Below are 24,187 nucleotides of genomic sequence, written 5' to 3'. Positions count from 1 at the left end.
AGTTTTTAAAAATAGAGACGTGATAAAGACACAAAAAATGAAAATATTTGAATTCTCCTCATAATTTATATAGATAAATTAAAACTAAAACCAGGATAACTTTAAATTTTGATAAATAAAAAAGTTTCATTCTTTTCATTCATACATTCCATTTACAATTCAAAAATTTAACAAATCGAGTTCTCATTCACAAGAAATTAAATATGGAACAAAAACTCCAAATGAACGCACATCTCATCACTGGATATACACCAAATTAAGATGCTTCCTTTACAAATCGAATTGATCAACAAGCTAACTTAAAAACCACAACAAGCAATAACGCAATACAAATTCTCATCCCATGGCACACTAGAAATCAATCCACAACAATCATCACTCCAAGTGAAGAACGCCAAATAAACATGAAAAAAAAAGGAAAAACAAAAACTACAAACCCATTTTGATTACCTTCTTGTGTTTCCCTCCTCAGGTTTGTGCATGACGGTTTCAAACGCACCTACAAGGGCCAACACCTTGTTCTTCCTCTTCTCCATTAGCTTACTCTTTGTTTCTTCTATCACATCGTTGCTAACTGCCCCCTCTCTTCTCGTGGAAACTGCGTCGGGCTTCTTAAAGGTCACCTTTTCCTTCTTCAGCTCGGCAACTATGGGGCTTACCGGCTTTTCCTCAACCTTAGGAGTCACGGCTACATCTTCCTCTTTCTTGTCCTCAGTTTCTGTGGCAATCGGTTTCTCTTCTACTTTAGGGATCTCCTCAACCGTACTGTTCTCTTCTGCTTTAGGGGTCTCCTCCACTACTGTACCATTCTCTTCTTCTTTGGGAGTCTCCTCAACCTTTGTCTCAGACTCAACTGCCGGCTTCTCTTCTTCAACCTTATCTTGTGTGTCAACCTCTTCTTTCGGTGCCTCGTGGTTTTCAGTTATTGTAATCTCTTTCTCTTCTGTCTCCTCTGGCTTTTCTATGTCCTCTTCTGCTATGGTCTCTACTTCATCATTGACAACTACTGTTTCCTCTGGCTCTTTTGGCAATTCAGTAATTGCCTCCTCGGGTTGCTTCTCACTGTGCTCTTCTACAATCGCCACATTATCGGTCTCTTGTGGAAATTCCTCAACTACATTCATTGCTTCAAATTCCGGTGCCTCTTCTTCTTGCTTCTCGCCAATAATCACTACATTTTCTGTTTCTTTTGGGGTTTCCTCCACCTCTTCCTCCATTTTCGGTTGTTCTTCCCGACACTCTTCAATGACTTTAACACTGTCTACCTCCTTAGGACTCTCATTTATCTCCTCCAACATGACTACTTCGTGGTTCTCTTCAATCGGATAACCATCAGCTGCCGCAATGAAGCTCTCTATAACCTGTTCATGCACATTCTCTTCAATTTTCTCGGTGTAACTTGGTTCTTGCGGCTTAACATGTGGAGCTGTCGACTGGAACACATTTTCAGGAGCATGAGGAGTTATCGCTACTGGGTCTGGTAAATGCTCCGGCAAATTGTCTTCAATAGAACTTATACTCATAGTATCCCTTTCTTTATCCTTGTTTAGAACCCCTAGCTTCTTGGGCACGCTGTTACTTCTGGCAAACTTCCTGCTTCCTTCCTTCCTTCTTGGCAAGGGTGCCGGGCTTCTTGGCCTCACAGGCGTGCTAGTGCCACTGCCTTTATCAATATTGAGACCAGCACTGGCACTACTCTTCCTGTTTCTGTCAGTTCCACTTTTCATTGCATTTGTGGCTCTAGTCAGGATTCCTTTCAATGAAAGCGAGCCTCTGCTCGATGAAGATGGGTTCTTGTGGTGTTGCGAATGTACACCGACAGAAGAAGGGGGAAGAAATGGTGGTTTATCAATCGACCTCCTAGGCTGGTTTGTGTTGGAGCTTCCATGGTGCATAATTGAGCTGACAGTCGGTCTGAGATATGATTTGGTTGGCTTCTCAGAAGACACTGCATGGCGGTCTGGGGAGCCTGGTGGACCTGGTGCACGGGGTGACCGCCCATGGTTACTCTCAGGGGTGCACGGACGGCGAGGCGACGGGGGAGCGTTTGTGTGGCTGGTCGACTTCCTTGGTGTATATGACATGATGGTAGCCTGCATGTCACATGTTTGTCAATAAGAAAATCTTAATCTATTAACTATGAAGTAAATGATAAAAGCATATTAGTATATTACCAGAATGAAAACAAATTATTGTATTTCATGTATCACGAGGAGGGTTCAAATGCCTTCAATTTTTGTGCCTCTATCATGTCTCTATTTTTAAAAACTTTAATAACTCAAAATTTAAATCTTAAAATTCAAAATAAAACCGTTGAATATGAACTACATCATTTTATCTATGCACGTGTAAAAAATTATGACATTTCAACTTTATTTTGATTATCATCTTAAACTTGTAAAAATGTATACTAATGCGGATAATTTCTAGATGTTGATTTTTAAATTTATTGATTTACATAAAACTAAAAACAAAATGTGATAATTTTTTATGGGCGCATAGAGAAAATAACATAGATCACATCTAATGATTTTATTTTGATGTTTAAGTTTTGAACGTTGAGTTATTTAAGTTTTTAAAAATAGAGGCATGATGGAGGCACAAAAAATGGAGGCATGATGGAGGCACAAAAAATGGAGGCATTTGAACTCTCCTCATCACAATAACTAAATTTCAGATGGAACAATCTAATTTAACCAGCATAGTTAATTCAGAATTAACCATCATCAGTTTTTTACTTAAAATCTATTTTTTAACACTTTTTACTAAGATATTTTTAAAATGACAAGATATGCCACTATTTCTCTACTATTGCAACAATTGGTGGAATACTAGGAGAAGGAAATATCTGGGAAGATTGAACTATATGACTCCTGACGATGTTCTAGCACTATCTCTTTTAGTACCTTTGACATTAATCTAGCTATAACATATTAACAGAATGAAGTACCTTCATGAAAGGAATACTCTTGACGATCAAGAAAAAGAGCACAAATGTTTGTGAAAAGATTTAATTTGAGTGCCTTGCATTTTCTTCATTGAATATTAAACACCTTTTTCTTTATTAATTTGTTTAACTTTTATTTACAGAGCATAATTAATCTGATGTAATCTTAGGCGTCAAAATAGTTGAGCCTCTGAACGTGCCATCCAGACATCCAGTATGCAAGGGGAGAAAAAAAGGGGGAAAATATAGTACTCTTATAATGACAAAAATAAAATCTACAATATTTGATAATCAACCCACACTAAAATAATTGACAATTTCATGAGGCAATTTTGGCATTTTTTTTTTCGTGATACAAACTACTGAAAAGAACTTTTTTTTTTTACTTAAAATACACGATTATGAAGTCTAATATATTCACAATTCAAAATAAAACATGTCATTTTTACAATTCTACCTCATATTATTTCGATTTCTGGGAAAGATCAACAAAATTTTTGCATCCTATTTACCCTCAATCTTATGAAAATTTTAAAAGGACGATATTTGAAATCCAGGTAGGATAACAAAGCCCTGTTTCTTAATTCAAATATATCATTAGAAATAAAAGGAGTATATATAATCCGATCCTGTATGCGTTTGATTTGAAAGAAGAACGCTAGCTGCAACAAAAACATTCTTTCTAAAACTAAGAAATTTTAAAACATAGATAATAGAAAACGTCAAAAAAATAATCTAGATTTAGGACATACCTTGAATTATCCAATTACTTCATATTATACGAGTCTCTTTGTTCCAAGCTTTTTCTGCGATTGTACAGAGAGAGGAGAAGACATGGAAGAGGATAGAAATTGTTTTGTCAATTTTACAAGGTGGCTGTCACGCCTAGGAGAGAGAAAGAGAAAGAATTGGAAAACCAATTAAAAAAAGGTCTAAAAATCAGAGAGGCGATACAACCCGAAGTTTATTAAATTGCAGGAAACTGAATCATCTCTCGAAGAGAATTTGGTGGAAATGGACCGTGTCAATTGCTGACGCGGTTGGAATTAAATTCGCATCAACGGTTTAGTTTGGTGTACTAAGATTAGCACATCATGATCCCAAATTGGGGATTTAAATTTTCCATGGATGAGATCAACCCAACTATTACTGCTTTTGGAAAGTATTGCGCGTTGTTTCGGTGGTTTGGTTCATTTTTTGTTAACTTAATTGATCGGTTGAGATCGGGATGGTTCAATTAGTACTTATGGAAGGGACTTACTTAAAAAATATTTATTTATTTATTTATGAATTTAATTAGAAGGGATAACTGCACTTATTATGTGTAATCTTCAATTGTGCCCTAAAGTATTGATATTTTATCTTTGAGAAAGTGTTTATAACTTAATTATATAATAAGGAACAAAAAAAAATATTGTACTTTTTATTTCGACAAATTATTTTAGTATAAATATTTTCGGTTACTCTTAGATACAAAATAATTTATCTTTCATGTATGAGAGTTTAAAAATAAATCATATATGATATCATATATAACATGTTGATTGCATAATATATCTATTAAACATTTAAACTTGACAGCCTCTGTCAAAATAAAAGAAAAAATTATAAATCTGTTTGAATCCTAAAAGAATAGCGTTAACTAGTTAAAAAAAAACAGATAATATGAATTATCTTGTGTTTAATTAGATGGGTGAGAGACAGCTGAATTTTGCCTCTAACCTCGTTAAACTCTCGCATTCTGTATAATTATCAGAAATGCTATAAAATTCTTGGACTTGAATGTTAATCATACTTATAATCACACTTATAAACTTAATCAAAAGTGTTAAAAAAATGTATTCTTCGACTCTTAATTCTACTATTTCTAGATTCAACTGTATCGTTTGATTTACCAAAAGCGTTAAGATATGGGGAAACTAGAGGTACATCTATGGTTTCCTTAAACAATATAATATATATAGTTTCACTGCTTCAGAATTAGTAGAATCCCAACACAACAAGTAAAAGGTTTTTGCTTAATTATTAGATTATTACCAGATAGTGGCATTCGAGTTGACCATCTTGCATATGACATCGGCCATAAAACACAATTTCTTATTCTGTTCTAAATGATGTCTTCAATCTTCTTCTTTTTTTTTAAAAAAAAAAAAAAAAAAAAAAAAACTGATAGTGGGTCTTCAATCTTGATAATCCTCGGAAATCGGTGTTTAACTTGAATATACGACAATTAATTAATTATTGATTTATTTTATTGAACAATTGTTGTTCGATAAGAAGGATTTATTGATAAATTATAAGAAATCATTGTAATAATTACACACACACCCCCACGATATCAGACAAGAATTAATATGACTAAACAACAAAAGTTTTACTTCCACGTTATATTTAAGTGTTCAAATAAATATTTAAATAATCTTTCAATTATCAAAATTCAAATTATAAACTTTATTATAAAAAAATAATACATCTGACAATTTATAAAGAGGAAGAATTACTTTATAATCATTTATCTTAACAATTTTAACAATCTTTAAACATAAAAGTTTTGATCTAAATTAAATCCAATATTATACACGCGATCTATGTAGTGTATCATACGTATAAATTAATAATGATGAGATTCAGTTTTTATTTGGATGAAATTTGATGTTTTTATAAATTTATTGTTTACTAGACTACTCTTAATTATTTCTTCCCCATTTATAAAGCGGTTCGATTGCCTATTAACTATCACTATCATGGCTCCCAAAAACTTGTCGTATAGAATTATCAATTATGTAATGAACTGATGATTAATTTATTTCGGTGTACGGTTTATAGGAATATTCAAATTGTCTTTAGCTTTGTTCGATTGAGTTTTGTATATAATTGATACTTTATAAATTATTGAAGTTTTTTTAAACCTCTTTCATAATTATCAAGGTTCTGAATAGCGATTATAGCACTATAGCTTTTAAGGTCCGAAAAAGTTATAGCACAATCAAAACTAGCTATTTAGAATCATTTTATATATAAAAAAAAGGTTAATTCTTAAAAAAAAGCAGTTAATAGCGTTATAGCTTTTTGAGATCTGAAAAAACTATAGCGTAGTTATAGTTAGCTATATATTTAGAACCCTAATAATTATCAATGGAATGGTTAATATTTATTTGTATATTGGCTGAAAATATAACGATAAATATTATACAACATTCCATTCAACAAGCAATGATATAGTGATAACTAATAAAAGAAACTAAGCTGTAATATCTTATTGTATTAAATACAACCAAAGATCAATGTAAAGTACAAGTTCCTCTCATAGTCTCATTCACGTATATAATGAGCTTTGAGCATTAGCTTCTATCATCATCTATCATTATGAAAAAGGTTCAGATTCTCTTCAATTTTTCAAGTCTTTTCGCTCCTTTTAACAAAATCATCTATTTTAAACCAGACAAATAAGGTCATGACCAGTATAACTTACTCAACCCTTTTATACTTGGACCCCCCATAAAATTTATAATAAAAAAACAAATTTCAATTTAAAAATAGATTTATTTTTGCGTTCTTCACAGGTTTTGAGCCTTGTCACCAATCACCATATACTGAAAGCAAAAATGATATTTGGTTGGCTATAGACATGGCTTCGTCAACTATATATAGTCGGCTAATTATAATATGCATAACAATATTATAATGGTGAGCATATGGAGATAGATAAATTATGATATATAGATGATGTTGATGGCTCCAAATTAAAGAGAATTTCGAATTAAAATATTTTTTTTAAAACCTTCACAGAAGCTCGAAGTTGTGAGGGGAATCGAACTCTCGACCTTTCGGTACAATAACTCTAGGATTTTTTTCCTAGCCAATTGTGCTACCTCCCCTTTCAATTTCGAATTAAAATATCAATGTAAGAGCAATTGTCCTGTGCATTATATTCAATTTCAATCTTCTTTCGTATATTATATCTTAGTGTATAAATAGGCCAGATTAGTTTTCAATTATAGTGTCAAATTGAGTATATTATATAAGAAAAATTATATAATATTTTTTTTTATCTATAGATCTATATATTTAATGCTAATATTTTTTTCCATCTATAAATAAAGTAAATTAGCGAAATACTTTTTTTCAATAAATTAAATTTTAAAAATTTTGAAATTTCAATATTAATCAAAGCATATAAAATAAAACAAATTAAATAATAAGAATGCGTTAGAATTATCTACTAGTTAAATATTAAAGGTCAAATCAGATTTATTAGTTCAATATTTATCGACAAAATCATGTAATTTACTAAATAATTAAATATACTACGCACGCATGACCCGTGTAAGAAACAATTCCGAATTTCAGTAACCATCAGAATGCACACTTTATTACTATTAAATGTCATGCAGTTCTTAACTTTTTATTTTTTTAAGTTTCGCTGAAGTTGTGAATTAGTTGTGAAATCATGAGCGGGATTCAAACTCTCAACATTTGAATAACTACATTTATAGGATCTTTTATTCTAACCAATTATGTTACCATCTCATCTCATGCAGTTCTTTTTTTTTTGAAATCCTAATAGAAGCTATTAGGTGCATCTCATGCAGTTCTTAACCTCAACATTTAAATATTATTGGAGATACTATGGCTATAGAATTTAATGTCCACTACTTATTTTTAAATATATTTTTTTGGGAGTAAAATAAATTCAATTTTGAAGTTAAGATGGAGATATGCATTTCTATGGAGATGTAATGCACCTCTCAAGATTAAGATGTTCGCAGTTTTAGTTTTTAGAGAGCGAATACTCACTCATGACGTTATGGATCGTAGAGGAATTCCGTGTGAGAAGTTGTGTTGCTTGTGTGATTCATGTGATGGAAGATGTGTGTCATTTATTTTCTGAATGCACGTATTCTCAGTGGATATGAGAATGATGAGTGCACTGTTGGGATATCGGCCAATGCAAGCAGGGGATTCAATGTCGCAAACATGGGACAAATCATTCAGAAATGCATTGCTGTGAGGGGTGGGCAAGAAGGAATGAGCTACATAGTTCCTTCACGTGTTATGGTTTGTTTTTTTTTTTTGAGAAACAATAAGGGTCATGCCCTCATTTATATTAACCATAATCGGTTAATTACATGGATGGCAGGTTTCTGGGAGGAAAACCTGTGAGTGGGGGTGGAAAGAAAATAAAATAAAATAAAAATCTGAAAACTAAAAAAAAAAAAGACGTAGCTCCCAGCCAAGCTAGGTTCTAGAAAAGAAGAAAGAAAAATATGTAAATGTAAACATAAACGTAAATTATCTATCGATTGTCTCTGAATCTTCTACCCGAATCGCATTTGAGCTGTGAAACTTTCCACTGTTGACTTGTATCTTCTATCAATTCTTCCACTGTTTTGCTTTTGTCACTAAATATACTGTTGCATCTTTCGCGCCAGATTATGAAGTTTGAAATCAGAATTACTTCTCTAACTTTCTTCTGTACTGTTGTGTCTGCCATTGCGTGAATGAAGTTCATCTCCATGCCTCTTTGATTTAGTTCCATGCACTGCAAAGCTCCATTGATGACTGCCAGCCCCGTTTGGCATTCATTGAACAAGTGGTTTAATTTGGTGTTTCTTCACTGTTTCGGCACATACATCACATTCCTACTAGCACAAAGCCCCTTGCCTGTAGGTTGTTGATTGTTAGGATTTTGTTATGATACAGTAACCATGTGAATACCTTGAATCTTGGTGGTACTCGGAGTTTCCATATTGGACCCGATTGTGGTCTTGTTCTTGGGGCATCACTTAATCTTTTGTATGCCGACTTGACAGAAAAGATGTTGTTGCTGTTTAGCTTCCAGCTTGCCTCGTCGATTACCTCCTGTGTTAAGTAGATTTGTTGGTGCAGTAGGTGTCTCATGGTCTCCAGTTTTGCGAATTCCTCTCTTCCTTGTTGTGTGTTGATCGGTTTGAACAAATGGGTAAGGTCACTTGCTAAGAGGAGCTGCTGTAGTGTGCCTTCTTGGTTGAGAGCAAAGGTGAAGAGGTTTGGTAGTGTGTGACGGATAATTCCTTGGCCCCAGTTAGTGGATTAACAATACCTGGGTCGGGTATACCCGACCATACCCGCCCGTGCCCGCCGCCCGGGGTACCCGTGCTCGAGCCCGGGTATGGGTCGGGTACTCGGGTACGCGGGTACGGGCATAAACCGGACCGGACCCATTTTTTTGGATCAATACCCGACCATACCCTACCCAAGTTTACCCGTACCCTAGTACCCGTACCCGAGTACTGTTCACCCGAATTCAAAATTCAAAAATTTTGTTTTTCCCTCCCAGAAAAAAAACAGAAAAAACCAGAAAAAAACCAACAAAAAACCAGAAAAAAAAACAGCAAAAAAAAAACAGAAAAAAAAACAAACAAAAAAACCAGAAAAAAAAAGCAAAAAAAAAAAAAAATACCCGTACCCGTACTCGCCCTACCCGTCAAGGGTACACGGGTACGGGTATAGGACGGGTAGGGTATGATTTTTGAAAAATATACCCGACCATACCCGTACCCGTATACCCTTGTACCCGTCCTAGCCGTACCCGTACCCATCCCGGGTATACCCGGGGTACCCGTACCCGCCCGCCCATTAAACCTCTAGCCCCAGTCTTGCTTCCATAGCTTTATTGAGGAGCCCTGTACCGGTATTCTCAAGATGGCACTGTCGCAAAATGTTAGTGCCTCTTTGAGATGTCTCACACAGAAATTCGACTCATATATAGCCATCGGTCCCTGTTGACTGTGAATGGCTGATATGATTGATTTCCACAATTTTTCCTGGGGTTTATGCCACTGCCAAATCCATTTTGCCAAAAGTGCAGTATTGAAGGATATGAGATTAAAAATCCCCAATCCACCTAGCTGCTTAGGAATACACACCATCTCCCAATTCGCTAGATGAATCTTTCTTTGGTCTTGCTTTGCCCCATGCCATAGGAAGTTCCGTCTAATTCGGTCTATTTCTTGTATGACCCATTGCGGCAATCGAAAAACCGACATGAAATATACCGGTATAGCTGATAACACCGCATTGATCAACACAATTCTTCCTGCCATTGAAAGGAACTTTGCTTCCCAACCCGAGAGCCTTTGCTCAATTTTCTGAATTAGGTTTTTGTATGTCATACTAGGTATTGTTGCCTCTGTGAGTGGTAGACCTAAGTATTTAAGTGGCCAATTACCTTGTTTACACCCTAGTCTTGCTACTAGAGTGTTGAGAAGGGTATCTTGCACTTGAACCCCTACCAGTTCAGATTTATCCATGTTAACTTTTAAACCCGTCAATGCTTGAAAGGTTGTTAGGATTAAATTTAACACTTGAATCTGTTGCAGTTCGGGTTTGACGAAGAAAAGCGCATCATCTGCATAAAGCAAGCATGGTTCCATTGAGTCGATTGGCATTCTGAGAGCGCCTGTGTGGCTTAGTTTTTGAATCCATCTTGGTAAAAAATCCATGGAAATTATGAAGAGTAAAGGGTTGAGTGGATCCCCTTGTCGCACCCCTCTCTTGAGTTTGATTTTTTTTTCCTTAAGCAAGAGAAACAAGATAATTTCCGTCAATGCTTGAAAGGTTGTTAGGATTAAATTTAACACTTGAATCTGTTGCAGTTCGGGTTTGACGAAGAGAAGCGCATCATCTGCATAAAGCAAGCATGGTTCCATTGAGTCGATTGGCATTCTGAGAGCACTCATGTGGCTTAGTTTTTGAATCCATCTTGGTAAAAAATCTATGGTAATTATGAAGAGTAAAGGGGAGAGTGGATCCCCTTGTCGCACCCCTCTCTTGGTTTGTGTGGAGACAAAGAAACAAGGGAATTTTTAGAAGGTCTAATCTTTCGGTTGAGATCCTGAGTAGAAGAATAAAAAAGGAGGGACATCTGTGGATCAGATATTGTAGAGAAGAATGCAAAAAGTAATGCACTAGTGTTAGATAGCTGGGTTGTATGCGAAATAAATCTGTTGTGATTCCGATCTCAACCATTTAACTTTGTTGAGATTCGTGTATGGAAAAGTTTCTTCATTGAAATTCGCTCATGAAAAACTTGAATGATTGAGATTAGAATAACATGATCCTATTATTCCGATTATATGTGCATGAGATGCATGAGCTGTATTTCTACATTTTCTTTCAGCTGGTAGCTCTTATCATGCCTTTAAAAAAAGTCACTGCAATACCTACAGTACAGCGGTTCCAGATAAACTGACCCAAGCTCTATCTCCCTTATCCTCTTCATTCAATTTTTGTCTGCATTTGATTCACTATATTCATCCAAACCACAATAACTAAGCCGTCTACCGAAAATAATTTGGTTTAAACCGATTACCTCCACATGATAATTTAACCTTAACTTGATTGTACATAAAGTAATTAAGTTAATTTGATTAAATCTAATTAAAATATTTTCATTCCATAAAATTGGATAATCTATATTTCATTTGATCCTCAAAAATAACCGCAAATTAACTATCTAATCAGAAAATCTATTTCTCAATCTGTGGTTAGCTCTTTTGCTTATTGTTGATTTCTTTGAATTCATTTTTAATATTCAATTTGAGTTTGGTTTAGTTATCACTATTTATTTTGTTATCATTCGTTTCAATTTTGGTGCAAGCAAATTCTACTAAAATAATAATAATAATAATAAATTAATAACAAATGGGCTTCTTCTTTTTTTCTTTTTTAATGGAGAACCCGTAGGTATAACAAATGGGCTTTATAGTTCTATCAGAGCCCATATTAGTCCAATACATTCTGAAAGGTGTAATTTCGTTATCGTAAGATATTGTTTTGTCCCGAGTTCCAGTCTTCTAGAAAGTCCAACTACAATCGACCTATCTAGGGGTGGCAATGAATCGAACCGAACCGAACTTACTCTGGGTTTGAGTTTGGTTTGAATTAACTTCGAACCGAACTTGGTTTGATTCGTTTCGAACTGAACTCATTTCGAATCGAATTAATTGCGAACTACACATTTTTCGAATCGAACCCGAATCGAATCACGAACTAAATTATTTTTTAGCAGCCCTAGTTATACCCGTAGTTTATACATTAATTTTTTCTTGCGGGACAAAATTCACATGACTTCCTTTTACCGGTATGAACTATGAAATGAGTGTTTTTAAGTTGAAAAATTGTTCATGAAAAAATACATCAGAGACGGCTTTCCTGGTATGAACTATGAGAGACAACCGAAGAGAGAGGAGAGACAGTCATCTAGGCCGGAGAGAGGAGTGACAGCCGGAGAGACAGCCAGTCGCCGAGAGCGTCGGCTAGATTTTAGAGCTAGAGGGAGAGTGAGTTAGGGAGAGATGGAGAGAGAACTAGGTTATTGAGATTTGAGAGCGATGGAGTGTCGGCTAAGTTAAATTATGATTCTTTATCTTAGATTTTAATTTCATCAGGTAAATGAACGACCGATGTTATTATAAGATTCAAATCATAAAAGTAACCGAACCCATTTCGATCGAACCAGGCTAGGTTTGAGTTTGGTTTGAATTAATTTGAATTAATTTCGAACCGAACCTGATTTGGTTCGCTTCAATTCGAACCCATTTCGAATCGAATTAAACTCGAATCAAACCCGAATCAAACCCAATCGAATCACGAACTACGATTTTTTTTTTTTGCCAGCCCTAGACCTATCCAAGCTCCAGACAATAACAAAACCAAGAAAAATTAAATGCAAAGACTTTCCGAAACTTCTAGGCTATCTGAAATAAATTAAGATAAAAGAAAGAACAATAGTAATTTGGTCAAATAGAAGCTTTTGTTGGTAGTTTGATACCGTGCATAGAAGATTACGCCCATTAAATTAATAATATTCCACTAACTAAATTCCTGTGGCAACATCGTATAGATTATCTTAAGCGGGTGGTAAAACATGCTTAATAAATCGCTATATTAACAGTTAGAAGAGTTATTATCATCAGAGTTTCCCGAAGATGGATCTGTGTCACTGTTGTGCGTACTTGAATTAAAAAACGCATTCTTTCGTTTTCGCTTGCTTTTAAATTGTGACAAAACCCATCCCCAAATTCTACCAATTTTTGCAGATAGCAGAGCAGAGTTTCAAAAAGATGGCGGGGCCAGCGAAGTCGTCTGTGGATGTAGTGGTTGTCGGCGGTGGAGTCGCCGGAGCATTTGTCTCCAAGTCCTTGCAATCTCATGCCCAAGTCGTACTCATTGAACCGTACGCTTTTCTCTCTTTCTCCTTCTTTTTTCGGAAGAAGTCCACCATTCTAGTATTTCGAATTGCAACTTCTGAGTTATTTGCAAATTTTGGTTTAGAGTCAAGGGAGATCTGAACAATAAATCATACATTTGGAGACAGTCGGATTGTATGCTATTGTTTTATTGCATTGCACTTCAAATTTAATTCTTGCTACCACATGATCAGCAAACATTTACTAGGATAATAAATTAATAATCAGGTATGGTAAAAAGTGATATAAATAAATTTCACACTGAGTTTAATTAAAAAATATATCCTAAGGAGGTTTATTATATTGATGAACTTCTTTCCATTTTGCAGGAAAGACTATCTAGAGATTCCCTATGCTGAACTGAGATCCAAAGTAGAACCATCATTTGCTGAAAGAACACTCATAAAGCACACGGATTACCTACCAGATGTGCACATTATCAATAGCCGTGCTACTGGAGTTACGGAAAAAGAAGTTCTGACCGAAGATGGTGGCTCGGTATCTTATGACTATCTAGTCATTGCAACTGGACACCTCTATTCATCTACAAGAATTAGAGATGACAGGCTTGAAGAATTTAAACAAGGTTTAAGGATTTAAATATCAATATGTGTTACCACAAAAGCCAGATCAGATACTGGCATAATCTTAGAAGCCAGTACGGATTACGTTGACCAATTAGAAACATAACTGCAAAAGCAAGGGACTGTTAGGTTCAATTCAGGAAGATTGAAAAAGTAAATTTAAATTCTTCCTCAAATAAATTTTATTTCGGGGATTTGAAGTAGCAAAGATTGCTTAATTATAGAATGCCACTTTTAGTTTTGCTACTTGTTCATGTAATCTGATCTCCTAATACCAGCAACAAATTTTGCATGCACAGACAAACAAAAGATAGAATCCTCCCAATCGATTTTAATAATCGGAGGTGGGCCCGTAGGCGTTGAGCTGGCAGGAGAGATCGCTACCGACTACCCAAGCAAAAAAGTCACTCTGGTTCACAAAGGCTCAAGGCTTCTTGAATTTATTGGGCCAAAGTCCTCAAAAAAAGCACTAGATTGGCTAATCTCGAAAAAAGTAGATGTGCTCTTGAACCAAACTGTTGATGTAACAAGCATGGAGGCATCGAGTGGAATTTATACAACCTCGAGTGGTGAAAAAATTACAGCTGACTGCCATTTTGTGTGTGTGGGAAAGCCAATTGGGTCGGGTTGGCTGAGTGATTCAGTTGTGAAGGAAGCTTTGGATGCTAAGGGGAGGTTGAAGGTGGATAAACATTTGCGGGTTAGAGGGTCTCAAATAATTTTTGCAGCTGGAGATATTACTGATATCCCGGTAAGTCTGGCAACTTTGTTGAGTTTGGTTCCTTTTTTGTTTTTGGTGACAGAAGTCGTTGAAACTAACAGATATGACTTATTTGAGGTAACAAATTAGCCTCTTATTAAGTTTCGTGAAAAGAGTATAAATGTTGATTTGTCGACAATATACCTTGAAGTTTAGTATGTCAGTTTTGTTTTAAGCCATATAACGAGAAATATGAAATTAGGACAAGTAAATTTTAAGCTCTTGTCTGTATTTTATAAATAAGATATGAAGACATGGTTAAGCTTATTCTGATGAGAGGCACACTTTTACAGTTCCTTTTTGCTGCTTGACATGATGGTTCTTAAACAGTTGAATTTGGTTTAAAAGCCCAGTTTGTGAAATATTAATTTTTCCAGGACTATTACAGTGTAACTTACAACTCAGGGCCGTAATTCTTTCCAACTTTTCTCTTGTAAAATAATAACAGGAAATAAAGCAAGGGTACCTTGCTCAAGCACATGCAATGGTGATAGCTAAGAACATCAAGCTTCTTATAAATGGATCTAACGAGAGCAAATTGGCCACATATACTGCCAAGTCTTCTGCCCCAGCACTCGTTTCTTTGGGAAGAAATAGCGGGGTGGCGCAAATATCATGCTTCTCAATCAGTGGTTGGTTGCCAGCAGTCATAAAATCTAGGGACCTCTTCGTTGGAAAAGTTAGAAAAGAAATGGGCTTGAAAGCATAAAAATTGATAATTAGCCATGTGTGTGCCATGTAAAATGATTTTGAATGTACCTTTTTTCTGTATTCTTTTTCAGTTATTAAATTATAAAAGTAAATAATAAGTATGGTAATTGGTGCCGTACCCATACAGGATTAATATGTTTGCTTTTCAGTTTCTAATAGTTTAATGACCCTTTTTAATTATTGTTTATTTCTGAAACAGTTTTTCTACACAGGCTTAGGAGTACCGATATATGCTATAATGACGTGATTATTATTGGTTTGGTGCTGCACCCGCATGACAACAGTCAGTCCTTGTCCATCTAAGAAGTTATAAAATTTATATAAAGGTTTGATTTTGTTTCTTACATAAAAATAAAAAATTACAGGGTCTTGTTTGTAATTTTCACATATCATAGCTGTCAGTCTTTGTCCAACTCATTCATCTCCAACAGGTCAAGTTAAAAGAGCAATTTATTCCAAGTATTTATTGTGTATACCAGTATCTGGTATAGTAAATTTCAAACAATATATAAGTTTATCTTCATTGTCAGTCTCTCATCATGGTCTTCTTTTCTGATCTCTAGTCTTTACATCATGAGAACAATGTCAATGAAAGACTATAATGAAAACAATGTCATGAGTGAAAAAGAAAGAACTAAAACCCGTACCAAAGGACAGTAGCGGAACTGACACCAACTTTAGGAAAATTTTGACGTTTGTTTAAGGTCGATGAAGAGAAAAAGGAAGGGATTAACATAGTAATTGCTTAGGGGCAAAACCGTCTCTTAAGTTTTTTAATAATATTAATCTTAAATTTTAAATGGTTAAATCAAGAAATGAGTTATAAATAAAACAGTGGAGTTTTGATGGGATATAACTAAATTTAGAATTGTGATGGGATATATCTAAAAAGACAAGTTTTGATGGGGTTATAACTAAAATTCTCTAAATAGTTTATCATTCCTAAATAGAATCTATTAATGTTGGAAATAAATAATCAACGAATATTTGGCAAAATTTGGAAAATCTGAGAACGTATCAATCAATTTATAACCTTCCTTTAAAATAATATTTGATATCGACTGAATTAGATATTTTATAAATAACTAGAAAGGTAATATTAGGAAACACTTCAATAGTTCAGAATTAGGCCTTACAGCTTGTAAGTAGGTATTGTATTGAGGCTTGAAATAAGTAAATTGAGCTGATAACAAGGACCGAAAATTGTCAGTCAGCACACAGCTAGATCTGATTCGATCCTTGCTATTGTCTGACATTTCCAATTTTTTTTTAAATAAAAAATTCAAGATTTGACCTTCAATCTTCACTAAGAGAGACTATAAAAATCATTCCTACTAATAAAAATATTACAGAGAATAATCTTCTTAAAAAAAATTGAATCTAAATTAAGTAGCTACCATGGATTTGGGGTAAACCAAATGGGTGCACCTACAAAAGTGTGATGTATTTCAGGAGAATAAAACGTGTCAAATGTTTTGTCACCCATGTTGAAGATACCCAAATCGTTGCAGCTGTCAACTTCATTGAAGAATATATCAGTTAAATCTGTAAAATAGATGCTGTTGGTTTTGCATTTGCAGCCTAGAATTAATTTAGTTGGATCAATAACTATAAAATCATTTCTTCCCAAGAATAATGCATACTCACCAATACCAGAACAGTGGTACATTTCTTCTTCCTCATAATCAGGTCGAAGCACGTTAAATAATTTAGTCTTCGTATGTCTATTATTAATAAACCATTGCACCCTCTCAACAATTAGTATATCTCCAGAGTAGTCCACTATGTAATTCCCTACAGAGGGACGTGTTGGCCATACACGAGGATCAATTTCATACAGTTTAGGATCAGGTTCAAAATCCAGGGCTAAAATTTCGTTGTACGCGGTAACAAAAACGAATTGTTCATGTTCATTGGAATATATGAAGTCAGTGAATGTTTTTTTCAAAACTCTTATTACCGTCCAAGATGAATCACCAGGCTTCCAAAAAGCAGGTATCCAATACTCACCAGCCAAGATCATTACTGTGAAATCAGATCTCTCCTTTGGATCATGAGATAAGACGACCTTGTGTACAACTGAAATCTGCAACCTTTCAAAAGTGTATTCTCCAGGCCCATCTCTATAATCAATGGGCACATTCTTAAATGGATTTCGCTTTTTCCAATTGCCAATGTCATACTGAGGAAAGGGTGGTAGCTCATAAAACTCGCGAGTGAAAGGGTTTATGAGGATACCCGTGAGTTTTATATCAATGCCAACAAGCCATCCGTGTGAAGATCCACAGATGTAACGACCGTACAACTCTGGAATGTCAATGGCATAGTGCCTATCTTCTGACAAGTTGTAAAATTTACGTTTACCGGTGCCAGATTCATCTCCGAGTACCAACCACGGCAGGTGAGTAGCTGGAGGGTGCCGCTTTTGCTTTGCTACTAATCTCCAATTTTTGCACACGGCGCTGAACCGGTGATGATCTGTGAGAGGCAGGAAGCTGGTAATGCATTCCAGCACATCATATGCCAAGTCCGACCAACAAGTCATGGCTAGCTAGCAAGTTTGCGTGTTGTACGCCTGTTACTGTAAGTTGGTTTATAATTTACAATGGGAAAATAAACAATTAAGTACCATGACAACATATATACTAACTCTATGAATTTAATTTCTTAATCATCATTGAACAGGGTGTTAATTGTTAAGTTTTTTTAGCACAAATTGTGAAAAGCCAACAGATTTTTTTTTTGTAATATTATGAACAATTTGTGATATTGAATATTATAGCACACAAAGATATATTTGAGAGAAAAAAAAAAAGTTGTGTGTTCCTGCATGCTGGCAGTGGATATATATCCAGAAAAATAAAATAAAAAACAAACCTTTTTGTTGGTTGAAAATAGATAACACAAGGACAAAAATTGGTTTAGGACTTAGAAATTCCTTTGCTGAAGATTGATGAGATTAAATAGAATTCTCAAGTAATTGCTAACTAATGAATGCGAATCAGAGAGGCGACCGGGTTGGTGTTTATAGGAGGTGGCAGCAAGGTTACCTTATTATAGAAGAGGCTGCCACATATTTTCAAAGCACAAATTCAACTATCTTTTGCCTTTCATATTAAATTCTGTTATAATTAGAATAGTTAATAATCGGTTATAAGTTGAAAGAAATCAATGACCAAATATATATCTATTTCAATATCGATCTTACCTTAACCTTTTTATTTTATCAAAATTTCATTATGATTTTAGAATCTATATACGGCTTATTTTCTAATTAAGACGAATATGAATCAGAAGGAGGCCACTATTTTCAAAGCACAAATGTTCAGCTATTTTTTACCTTTCTTAAATACCTTTGTATCCTTTGTTTCTAAATTCTAATTAATCATGTTACGACAAGAAAAGTTAATAAACCGGTTTTAAATTGAAAGAAATCAGCAATCAGTGATAAATATATATGAACGAAAGAAAAGTTAAAATTACTTACCAATTAGCCGTAAATAGTTTATTGCAATATACAAACTAATTTGTTTGAACCAATTAATGTTCCATCCGTCAATTAATTTGTTTAGATCATACTCTCCATTCTTATATTAAGCACGTAGATTGTTGATTCGCCAACAACTTTGATTAAAAGATGAAATTTCAGACTGAATATCAACCCTTCGATCAAATAATATGATTTTATACATCTATTTTATGTGTAGAAGTCTAAATTTATTTAGATACGTATTCGTCACACATACATTTCACATACAAATTGTAGAGTAAAACTAGGGTGTTCTTAAGCTCACCAAGGTGTCTTAACTCCAAAATATATTATATCGGTTTCAAACGACAAATCTAAGCCGTTGAAATCCATCTACTTCACAAGTGAAAAATTTACATGCAAAGATTTTAAGTTTTCTAATTATTTTAGTATAAAATCAAGCGGTCAAAATTAGAAGGTTTATAAATTAATTTTAGTACACTCATTTTTTAACACTTTTTGGCCACTTGATTTTATACAAATTAATTTGAAATTCTAAAAACTTTACATGTAAAGTTCATCATTCGTGAAGTAAATCGGTTTCAACGGTTTGGATTTATTGTTTGAAGCTAATCTAATAGGTTTTGGAGTTAAGCCCACCAAACAACTTGGTGAGCTTAAGAACACTATAGTTCTACTCACAAATTATATCATATTTCTGATTGGTTATGGTTTCTTTCTATTTTATAAACATCATTTAAGGAACTTTTAAATGGATTGATAATTGATTGGTCATGTTTTCACTTCTTTTTATATTTTTCTATAATTTAAGGAATGTTATTTGTCATTTAATATGATATTTTGTTTGAGATTTTTTTTATGAAAATATATCAAAAAGATAAAAACATATATGTCACTTAATATGTTATTTAAGAATTTTTTTGTCATTTAATCTATTTTTTTTTTATGAAAATATGTTATTGTGTATGAGTTTTTTTTTTTTTGTTCTCTTTATAATATGTTTCCGTGGAACGACAATAATAGCAAATTAATATTGAAGTTTCAACTAACAATTCACACGGTTTCAATAATACATGTGGGTGGGCCTAATGGGCTTTGGTGGAGAGCCCAATATTCATTAAAATTAAAGACCAGGGTTCTTGCATATTGTCTTATTTAATTATTCATAATTAGGCTGTAATTTATCATGGACCACTGTGTTTATTTACAATTACAAGCCTGGTCGAAAGTGGGACCTGCCTGAGTTCACTTCTTTATAATGGCAAATTTGGTCCAAATATCCTGCTTCATGTCCTATTCGTAATTAACATCTAATATCTGAACTGCATCCCTATCCCACAAGAGGCCTGGATTACTATCATGGTTGCATTTTCTTTCAGTTCCAAAGCAGCAATTAAAAAGGTTTCAGGATTGATATTTGATACAACCAATCTTTACAATTTTCATATAATTGTCCAAGAGGAACTGCTCTATATCAAGCTGAGCAGCCGAGCTATCATTCATTTGATCGCTTAAGATTAACACCAGCTTAGCATGTTCAAGATATCATATTTTTTTTTTTAAGAATAGCAAATTTGACCAGAGTATCAATAGACATCTAAATATGCCAACGTTTAAAATTATAAATAAAGATAGCATATCAAATATGGTGCATCATGAAAACTAATTAATCAGCCTCCAACGATTTCAAATCTATGGGTTGAATTATCCGTCTTTGATCGACTCCAAATCAGTTTCAAATTGCACCAAATTTAGCATAAGACCTATCAAATTATAACTTTTTAAATTAGAACAATTATGTTTTTTCTGTTATTAATTAAGTTAAAAGGCAATCAAATATCTCCTACCAATGTTGTATAAAAAACAAATAAATAAACACATATAAAGTGCGCGAATAACTGGCTATTGCTACAACCACATTTCCATTTTAACGATTGAACCAAACATACAAAAAAGTACGATGTTGTTTTATAGGCCTATTAATACTATCAGCATCTTTAACCATAGAATACAATTTCTTACAATTGCCACACTCGGACAAATTAGACAGAGAAAAACTCACTGTTGCAATAATTGAACAAATATGAACTTAAAAAATCGAATTGAACTGAACTACAATCAACTAAGTTCCAAATACCGACGGGCCATGGGGTGCTTTGCTTCTGACAAGCAGGACGCCTCGAGCACCTCCACCAGTTCTCCATCAACCAAAAGACATACAACATCTGCAATACGCTGTATCTGCTTCACACTGTGTGAAACCATTATTGTTGTCAGCCCCTGGGTTTTTTTCAACCTTACGATCGCCTCCTCGATATTTTGAGTCGAGATCGGATCCAATGCACTTGTTGGCTCGTCTAATAGTAGCACCTGTAATTCGGAAAATTTTGGTCAGAGTCACAAGAGTGCAGGCTTTACATCCACAAAGAAATCACTTTATTACTTGAATACAATATGTGGTTATATTATACCAACCTTTTTTTGTAACTTGTATTTACAAAAGTTTATGTAATTGTACAGATATGTACCTCAGGGTTATTGGCAAGCGTGCGGGCCAGGGCCACACGTTGTGCCTGGCCCACAGAAAGCTCAGAGGCGGGCCGATCAGCGAGAGATGGATCTAAATCTGATAAGCTCAGAAGCTTCAGCACCTCAGCATCTGTCAGCTTTTTACCTCTTAAATGAGGTCCAAATCTCACGTTGTCTGCCACTGTTCCTGTTAAATAAATCCAAATGAAACAAACAAAAGAAATTTAATTTACCACCCGTCGTGTGATGAGATCAGGTGAATAATAATTCAACACTTCTATCTTTATTCAACATTGTACCTCTTCTGATCACATAGTAACCAGGTTACATTTAAGTAAAACTTAGTAATAATTATATATACGTTATTAAATTGGACATAAATGAACTTGGTCACATAACCAATATCATGTCTGGTCTCATACTTTCATGGGGCTAATAGAAATTCTTTTTTGACAGTGTGCTGTTTATACTCTTTAAGAAAAGGAAAGGTTTAATTGGTTTACTTATAGAATCTAGCTAGCTGAGGAAAGGTTTAATCTAGTTGAGGAAAGGTTCAAATGGGAAATAGACAACTAGTGACAGTTGGGACATAAGGTCGGTTAAGAAAAGGACAAATCCGATGAGAAGCGCACTACGGCACTAGAGGTAGGTCAGTCCAGCACGACGTACGACCTCAACTAGATATGACCTTCCCACGATACAAACAATCCTTTCTTTGTTTTTGCAAGCTAGCTCCAATATTCTCCGGAAATAAATCTGCTGTGATTCTCAAAAGAATCACAGGACCCTGCTTTTCCAAATCCACTCCTCCATTTTTTTCAATGCACAAATCTCAAAATCTGTTGTTTTTATGCACAAATCTCAAAACAAATGAATGGATAGATTTGGAAAAACAGGACCCTGCTTTTCCAAATCCACTCCTCCATTTTTTTCAATGCACAAATCTCAAAATCTGTTGTTTTTATGCACAAATCTCAAAACAAATTAATGGATAGATTTGGAAAAGCAGGGTGCTGTGATTCTCAAGAATCACAGCAGATTTGTTTCCATATTCTCCGGTGCAATTTGTACCGATTTTTTATGGCAATAAAAAATAATTAATTAAAAGTACGGTACTGTCAGTATTTATGTTTTGGACCAAAAAAAAATACTAGTCAGTTTGAAAATTAGACGCTCGTATTGTCATATTTTTAGTCTGAGCACTAACAGTATGTTCTAGTACTGCATATTGAATATCCGCTATGTCATATATTTAATAATGCCGTATAAAATTGGAAATTTGTACAAACATGTGTTGAAAATACAAATGGTAGAACAATTGTAAGTATATTTTTTTAAAGGATAATTCTACCGTATATTCAACGTTTATGGTATATATATTTGAAAAATATTATTTAAATTAAAAATAAAAATTATAATGATCTTCTCAAATTATTTAGATAGGACATGTATCAAATTTGAGTCAGATTTAACATGCACTTAGCCATCAATCAAATAAATAAAATTTTATAGCTTGTGATGAATGTCAAACAAAATATAAAATTAACTCAGTTGCTGTGATCATCTTATGACTTTCATCATTTCTATATTTTTGTCAGTATGATCATTTAATCAAAATGTCCTCATTTTTATTGATGCATAATATTGATGTAATTATGCAAATAGCAATATTTTGTATACTTCAATTTTCCTATCAAGTCCCTGAGAGGCAAAAATATGAAATGGAAAACTAACCATCAAACATGGCCGGGAGTTGAAAGAGCATGCCAACCTTTCGTCGCAAGCTCAACACATCGAGCTGGCATATATCCTCTCCATCCAAAAACACTGATCCGGGCGACGGCTCCCAGAGCCGATTCAGTGCCCTGAGAAGAGTTGATTTCCCGCTTCCGCTCGGCCCAATTATCCCCATTATCACGCCCGCCGGCACATCCAGACTTACTTCCTTCAGTATTGTTTGGTCTCCGTTACTGTCAGATTTTTTGGTCAGCCTGTTCACATGGATTTTTGTCGTTCTTCCTACGCCATCCGGCAGGTTATCGGTGCCAGTTTCTATGTCAACTAGTAGTTGTTGTCGGATTTCATCTGTTATTTGGAAGCACAGGAAAGTTTTTGTTAATTAATTGCTTTTCCTATATATTCTGTGAAGAAAAATGTTGAGATAATATGCTTTGCCTTTAACCATAAATGAAATTGAAAATAGAACACCTAATTATATATATTTCTATATATTTTCTGTGGAGAGTTGTGTATGAGAGAAAGATCGTGTGTACCTGGAGCTGAACCCATATGGAAAATTGAACAAATGATTTGCTTAGGTCCTTGGAGATGCGTTAGAAAAATGGAGCCAGATGCTCAGATATTAGAGAGAGGAAAAGGTGAAAGGGAGGGGGGATGTGGGGAAGGTTGACTGCAAAACAGAGGGAAACAGACCGGTTATAACCTAAATTTTATATTAGAGTTCATCTTATATCTTGTTCTAGACGATACCTTCAGTAATTAATACATGTCTTAAGTTGGGTCATAAATATATATACTATTATAATAATATAGCAAATTTTCAGGAATTAAAGTTTTTTTTAGTTAGTATCTAAAGGTCAGAATCTTGGTATCAAGATGGCAACATAAGAACTTTAATAATCAGGTGCGTGCAGACCGGAGCCATACTTTCAAGTTACGGGGTCAAACGTGAATAGAGATCAATTATAAAAAAATTTATTGCTACGAATGGAGTCACTTTACACTAATCGTAATATTTTATTATAAATTATATAAAAAATAAGTTGTAAATAAAAAAAGGGAACGACTAACAGTACCCCATATCAGTCCCCTAAACGTCCCCGTACTAAAAGACAAACAACTTTCAACAGGGGACCACTAACTGACTCCAACATCTGATATGGGGGTATTTATACTCTGAGTTAATAGTCAAAA

General features: G+C 34.4%; 4 protein-coding genes across 4 annotated transcripts; 1 reads left to right on the top strand and 3 right to left on the bottom strand.

The window, feature by feature from the left end:
- Positions 1–258: 258 nt before the first annotated feature.
- LOC144569076 (uncharacterized) lies at positions 259–3,837 on the bottom strand. The gene is made up of 2 exons (XM_078319256.1): positions 3,700–3,837; positions 259–2,093 (listed from the first exon to the last, which is right to left on the bottom strand). The coding sequence occupies exon 2, from the start codon at positions 2,082–2,084 to the stop codon at positions 447–449; it is 1,638 nt and encodes a 545-aa protein (XP_078175382.1). The 5' UTR covers positions 2,085–2,093; positions 3,700–3,837; the 3' UTR covers positions 259–446.
- Positions 3,838–12,976: 9,139 nt separating this feature from the next.
- On the top strand, positions 12,977–15,360 carry LOC144569762 (uncharacterized). The gene is made up of 4 exons (XM_078320235.1): positions 12,977–13,166; positions 13,509–13,765; positions 14,063–14,514; positions 14,972–15,360. The coding sequence occupies exons 1-4, from the start codon at positions 13,054–13,056 to the stop codon at positions 15,230–15,232; spliced, it is 1,083 nt and encodes a 360-aa protein (XP_078176361.1). The 5' UTR covers positions 12,977–13,053; the 3' UTR covers positions 15,233–15,360.
- A 1,267-nt stretch (positions 15,361–16,627) lies between these two features.
- LOC144569793 (F-box protein At1g10110-like) lies at positions 16,628–17,779 on the bottom strand. Its single transcript, XM_078320267.1, has one exon. The coding sequence runs from the start codon at positions 17,777–17,779 to the stop codon at positions 16,628–16,630; it is 1,152 nt and encodes a 383-aa protein (XP_078176393.1).
- A 2,837-nt stretch (positions 17,780–20,616) lies between these two features.
- Positions 20,617–23,698, bottom strand: ABCI17 (non-intrinsic ABC protein 3). Its single transcript, XM_078320130.1, has 4 exons — positions 23,527–23,698; positions 22,988–23,338; positions 21,253–21,440; positions 20,617–21,094 (listed from the first exon to the last, which is right to left on the bottom strand). The coding sequence occupies exons 1-4, from the start codon at positions 23,540–23,542 to the stop codon at positions 20,843–20,845; spliced, it is 807 nt and encodes a 268-aa protein (XP_078176256.1). The 5' UTR covers positions 23,543–23,698; the 3' UTR covers positions 20,617–20,842.
- Positions 23,699–24,187: the final 489 nt, after the last annotated feature.

Source organism: Carex rostrata, chromosome 18 (assembly GCF_964058835.1).
Source record: "Carex rostrata chromosome 18, lpCarRost1.2, whole genome shotgun sequence".
NCBI classification, from domain to species: Eukaryota; Viridiplantae; Streptophyta; class Magnoliopsida; order Poales; family Cyperaceae; genus Carex; species Carex rostrata.
This window is presented reverse-complemented; position numbering and strand designations above follow the sequence as displayed.

Excerpts from the sequence above, each read along its gene's own strand:
- LOC144569793 (XM_078320267.1), bottom strand. The coding sequence starts at position 17,779 with ATGACTTGTTGGTCGGACTTGGCATATGATGTGCTGGAATGCATTACC.
- LOC144569762 (XM_078320235.1), top strand. The coding sequence starts at position 13,054 with ATGGCGGGGCCAGCGAAGTCGTCTGTGGATGTAGTGGTTGTCGGCGGT. Across the intron at positions 13,766-14,062 it reads GCTTGAAGAATTTAAACAAG|ACAAACAAAAGATAGAATCC; the intron begins GTTTAAGGATTT and ends TTGCATGCACAG. Across the intron at positions 14,515-14,971 it reads GAGATATTACTGATATCCCG|GAAATAAAGCAAGGGTACCT; the intron begins GTAAGTCTGGCA and ends AAATAATAACAG.
- LOC144569076 (XM_078319256.1), bottom strand. The coding sequence starts at position 2,084 with ATGTCATATACACCAAGGAAGTCGACCAGCCACACAAACGCTCCCCCG.
- ABCI17 (XM_078320130.1), bottom strand. Across the intron at positions 21,441-22,987 it reads ACTCCCGGCCATGTTTGATG|GAACAGTGGCAGACAACGTG; the intron begins GTTAGTTTTCCA and ends TTTATTTAACAG. Across the intron at positions 21,095-21,252 it reads CGCTTGCCAATAACCCTGAG|GTGCTACTATTAGACGAGCC; the intron begins GTACATATCTGT and ends TCCGAATTACAG.